The sequence below is a fragment of the Amblyomma maculatum genome, chromosome 6, assembly GCF_055883805.1.
Source record: "Amblyomma maculatum isolate TAMU_Amacu chromosome 6, ASM5588380v1, whole genome shotgun sequence".
In the NCBI taxonomy this organism is placed as follows: domain Eukaryota; kingdom Metazoa; phylum Arthropoda; class Arachnida; order Ixodida; family Ixodidae; genus Amblyomma; species Amblyomma maculatum.
Window position 1 is genome coordinate 1,497,678 of NC_139349.1, and position 5,365 is coordinate 1,503,042.

At 45.6% G+C, this 5,365-nt stretch overlaps 1 protein-coding gene across 2 annotated transcripts in view; it reads left to right on the plus strand.

Annotated features, from left to right (window-relative positions):
* LOC146184942 (guanine nucleotide-binding protein G(q) subunit alpha) overlaps positions 1-4,903 on the plus strand; it is a 56,161-nt gene extending 51,258 nt beyond the window's left edge. For both annotated transcript variants that reach the window (XM_084605916.1, XM_084605915.1), the window contains one exon: positions 340-4,903. In XM_084605916.1, the coding sequence (XP_084462042.1) occupies positions 340-422 (83 nt within the window). In that variant the 3' untranslated portion in view covers positions 423-4,903. The remainder of the gene's footprint in view (positions 1-339) is intronic.
* The last annotated feature ends 462 nt before the right edge of the window (positions 4,904-5,365 follow it).

Here is a 5,365-nt window from a genome sequence, read left to right on the forward strand (position 1 = left end):
TTAAACAAAAACTTTAAGCTTTTGTGCCTTGTGGGAAAGTGCACAGATGTGACTTCGGCGGTGTCTCAAGGGCTCATGAGATAGTGATTCAGGAAGAGTCTACACAGAAGTGTCAATAGCATGGCAGTACTGTTTGGAGCAGTGGTTTTTCAAACTGGCATATCAGTATCAGGAAAGCCTTCTACCTGTTAGTCCACAGTTTGTTTTTTGCGTTAATCTTTGTTGCCTGACTGGTATTTGATGTAGAGCCAGCAGTGTACTGTTTCTGGTTGGTGTAGACCTACTGGCATTGCATTTATTCTGTTTATTCCCATTGCCCTTGCTCCTTCTGGCCTGCAGACACAGAGAACATCCGGTTCGTGTTTGCCGCTGTCAAGGACACCATTCTGCAGCTGAACTTGAAGGAGTACAACCTAGTGTAGGGACGCCTGAAGCCGACCACAGGTTTCTCCCACCTTGCCCCACCACCACCACCACCACCAGCCTGGGAGACAGGCTGCTTCCTTCCCCTCATCCCTCTGCCTCCTTCCCCTCCGCTCTGGCAAGGACCGGGTTGCTGAGGGTGGCAACTAATGGGAGATGGTGGCGACCACGCCATTCCTCCTCTCTTTCGGTGGAGGTGACACGACGCCGAGAGCCATTGTGCATACTTTTGGCGCACACATGGACAACACCCTGCTCGTTCCTTTATTATTTTTTTTTCCTATGGACTTTGACTGCAGTGGTCTGCGAGAGCCCCCTCCTCCTGCCCGCGACAAGAGGGTGGTGATGTGGCAGTCGCGCAGTGCCATTTATTTTGGGGAGGAGGAGAGGGGGGAAGAGAAAAAAAATGCCTTGTTGTTGTTGCCACACTACTCCGGGGCAGAGAATGCTTCTTCTTTTTCTCAGACACACACACACACAGCCATAATTGTTTTAGTAGCCTTGCTGCCCCCCCCCCCCCCCCCCCTTCATTTGTTCGGTAATTTTTTGCCTTTCCACATTTGTTGTTGCCCACCACAATCCGTTGCTGTTGTTGCCCTGCCTGAGTGCTGTTCCTTCAGTGTGTCAGGTTCTTTCTTTTTTCTCCATTTTTGGCCATCTGAGCACATGCTTCATACAAGAAATTACTGCCGGTGGCATTGCAGAATATCATTCATCTCACTGTCAGCACCTGAGTGCCCAAGAGCAGCCTGCTTGATAATGGGTGCTTTGAAGCACCTTCAACATCTGCACTTCTTTAAGCAGGTTGTGTGTCTGCACATGCTGTTGCGGACGTTTTTTTTTTTTTTTATGAAGGAGTGCCAAAAAGAAAATAAGATGGGGGGAATATGTGTTGCCTACCAGTTGCATGGACTCTTGCCACTTCATAGAGCGCAGCCAGAGAAGCACCAGATTGTATCTGGTCAGGTGGTCCTGGTTGAAGAGAAGCCAGGGTTGTACGGAAGTGCTCTTGTGCACTCGCTGTTGGCTGGTCGATCCACTTGCCCATGTAGCAGCTCAAATCATGGGTTCGGTAGTGGAAGAAATGGGTCTGTGTCTGTCGTCCCTGCAGCCGTCTGTGAGCGATTGCCATGTGCTGCACGCATGTTGATAGTGGTTGGCGCACATCTGTGTGCGAGTTCCTTCACCTTTTCCTCCCTGTTTGCCCCCCCCCCCCCCCCCCCCCCCCCTATCTGCCAATTTTTTTATCTTTTGTCTCTCCTCGTGAGTGTGTTATGTTTGTCCCTCCCCATACTCCAGCAGTTTTATATTTGTTTTGAACTCAACCTAGTCAATGTTTTTGTACATAGGCAGTGTGGCTCGTGGCAGTGTGTGTGTCAGTCGCGAGTTCTGGAACAGCTGTGGGTCCAATTCTGCTCTCTCTGGCAAGCACACCACTCTGTCGGTGACACAAGGCAAGTGTGGAGGAATGTGTGTTGCACAAATGGTTAGTGGGGAGGAGAGAAGCAAGCAGTGGTGTAAGGCGGATTGGGAGAGGATATATGCCTGCAAGTGTGCCACAGGGGGCCTCGTAGCCGACACCTGGCAGCAGTATTTCGGACGCGCAGCTCTGGCTTTGTTTTTCTTTTCTCTGCTGATGTGCTGCGTCTCTTCTTAAGGTGACTGTGTTGTGCCTGCTGTTCCGAGCGTGCTTCTGCATTGTTTGCATGACTGCGTGTGCGCATGTGTGTTTAGATACTGGGCGCTACCAACAAACAAAAAGCTCGTCCTCTGGAGGAAGGCACTGTCGGAGGACCACCTCCTCACCCTTAGGCTGCTGAACTACCATGGTTCTTCCGGTTTCATCTATCAATATGTATGCATATGTGCGTCTTATTTTTTATTTACTTGATACTTGGGATTTGTGCATTCAGAATTGGTTGCCATTGGCTACTGTGATAGCTGGTAGTGGCTACACAGGATGGCCTCATTTGAGAGCCTCTATTGGGCCCATACCACGGAGACTTTGCCATAGTTTTCTTATCACTGTAGCTATTGCTTGTTGTTTTTGGCCTTTGTATCAGCTCATCATTTTTCACAGCAAATTGGTGAAGTGCGCATGGGATGCTGATTGCCACCATGCTAAAACTAATTTTTAATGTGGCCTCCCGCAGGCTCTGAGGATTGCCGCATTGCGGTTATTCTGATACACAATTAAACACGCAGGTGTATGTCGTGTTCTCACGTATTTCTTGTTTTTTCTTGGCAACTTTGCATTTTAGGAGTGGCCTAGGAGTTTTTCAGGGTATGGAACCCTCTCAAGGTTATTCTTTCCTCCAAGTTTGAAGGGGGTGAACATAATTCAACTACTGCCACGTTGCCAATACACTGGGATGTGAGTGTGTGAAAGAGAGTAAGGTGTGTGCGAGGGGTTGGGAAGAAAAAAAGAAAAGCTAGTCCTTCCGCTTAGAGCTGTGCCGACAGTGATGTGCCCGTGCGTTGGCTCCTGTGAGACATGCTGAGGGGAGGCTTCACCTCTGTTCGTTGCTTTTCCTGCACTATGCTTCACATTGCCTCCCAACGAGAGGCAGGCAAACTGATGATTCTTGCCAGCTTTTTCCTCCCGACTGTGAGGGTGTGTGCATGTGTATTTCTGGCTACGGCAGATTTAGTGTACCCATCACAGCTGGCTATTTTTACCTTTCTCTCTCTCTCTCAACCCTTTTCTTTTCACAATGCCTTCTTGCTGCTGCTTCTCGAAAAAGTGAGGTGTGTGTAGGACTGTGAAACGCAACAGCAGAAAAAAAAAATGAAATGTGTGCAGATGTTTTTTATAAGCTTGCGCATGCGCGCATTGTGTGATTGTGGCATGTGTGTTTGAGACAGGGAAACAAAAAGTGTGCAAGTGGGCTTTATGAAGTTTCGTGCGTGAGAGAGCGGAAAAAAACTGTGTATCTCAGTACGATGTGTATGTCAAGCCTATCTTTTTATATATATAAATATATATATAAAGAAAAAGCGCTAGTTATTTAAAAGAGGACAGTGTGTAAAGAGTATGATTAGTGTTTTATAGAGCGATGCATATGGTCTCTCTTCCCCTCCCTACCCTCATTTTCTAAACTTGAAAGTGCTTGTCCATTTTTGTGACCCTTCCTTCCTTCCACACTGCTTGTGTTTAGGTGCTCCCTCCCCTTCTCTCCATTTTCTTGCAACTTCCCCACTGTGCAATCTTACTGCAATCTCTCACTTATTGGTCTTCTCTTGACCTATCTCGTCCCCCTCCTTCCACCTTGATCCCTTTTGAGTGACCCATTCGATGAAACAAGAAAAAAAAAACATACTTGGTACCTGATTCTTGTCACACAAGGCAGGAGGACAGAGTTTTTTCAAAGCGCTGGACTTCGCTTTCATACATGCATGGTGCAGCAGATACTTGGTAGTTGTACTTTCCGAGTGGCACACACCGATGATGTTCCCGATTTTCCGGGCGCTAGCCTGTGCCTGGCTGGGAGAAAAATTGTGTGCGCTCGGCCGGTTATCTCTTCCGTGTTTCCTTGTTTGCATTTCACTGAGCACTTATTCTCACCATTTGCTTCTTTCTGAAGTGTTTAAAATCCTTGCTTATTAATGTGAACGTGTACGAAAGAAAGCGGAAGTTGGGGAGGTTGCTGCTGGTTGCAGATTTTTTTTTTTTTTACAGCATAGAACAAATCTGATTTGTGTTTTTATAATTGATAGTAATACTGCTCCTGTGTTTTGTACAGTATTGTTTGGAGCACCATTTACAGCTGAACAGAGTATATGGTAGTGTCATAGACTATTTTTTGTGTTGTTTTTACTGCATTTTTTTTTTTAAAGTGTCACGCCTTGCCAAACTTTTTAGAGAGGGTTTGCTAACATAGTGCGGAAGTCAAGCTGGTGTTTTTTCAGCTGCTTACGCTTGTTGCAAAGTATGTTTTTGCCTCAGGGCCTTGTTGTTCAAGGTTGGAAAGAGGTGAATTGTTTTTTTTTTTTTCTTTTGTCATGTTGTTTGTTTGTTGGCTTGTTTACTTCGTGCAGCACACACATCCAGAGTTTTCCTTTGTTGACTGTGTCGCGCGCCACGCGACAAGAATGGACTTCGCATATTGTATATGGCGCTTCCTCGATGAGACACGCTGCATCGAGAAAAACTGCTGTGTGTGACCTTTGTGCTGAAGATAGCAGCATCAGACCGAGAAAAAGGATGGACTCCCACCTAGTACGGGACAATGTGTGCGTGTATTGTGTGTGTGCGTGTATATATTATACATATATATAAATATATATATATATATATATATATATAAAATGATATGAGCTCTCGAGGAAAACAAAATGCTTTGTCAGGTCTTTCAGAGTGAACTCTGAGACACACTTTGAGGACTTTACCTTTATATGGATGTGTAAATTTGTAATATTCAAATTAATGCAACCGTTGGGTAAAGTATTGAATAAATTCTCTTAAATTCTCGTTTGAAAATGAGTTGTGTTGCTTTGTTTGTGCTTGGTGATTAGTGCAAAGGAATGAAGTTTAGAGCCTCAGTCGAGTTGTTCCATGTGGGTGCACAACGAAATGGTTCTGTAGCTGTGTCTTTTGTATTTGTTTTTTATTGAACCATTTAAGCTTATAGCGCAAGGCCTCGGACATTTTGAAGGAGGCAGAGGGTCTACACTTAATAAGAGAAATGCACAATCGTCCACGTTTCACCATCCTAACCTATTGCAAAGTACATTTAGTTATGGCAAAGTGTCTCCTTGCCATCGTGAGTTCCCCTTTCATCATCACGGTGCCCCCCACTTGCGACGAACCATGCTTCTTTCACCTGCATTGAGAAATGCCTGCTTTGCTTACACTTTTCTATATTAATAGTATCATTCTGTGCCAAGAACAATATACCTTTGGTTGTCATGTATAGCTTGCAGCAAAGTGTACGCCATGCAT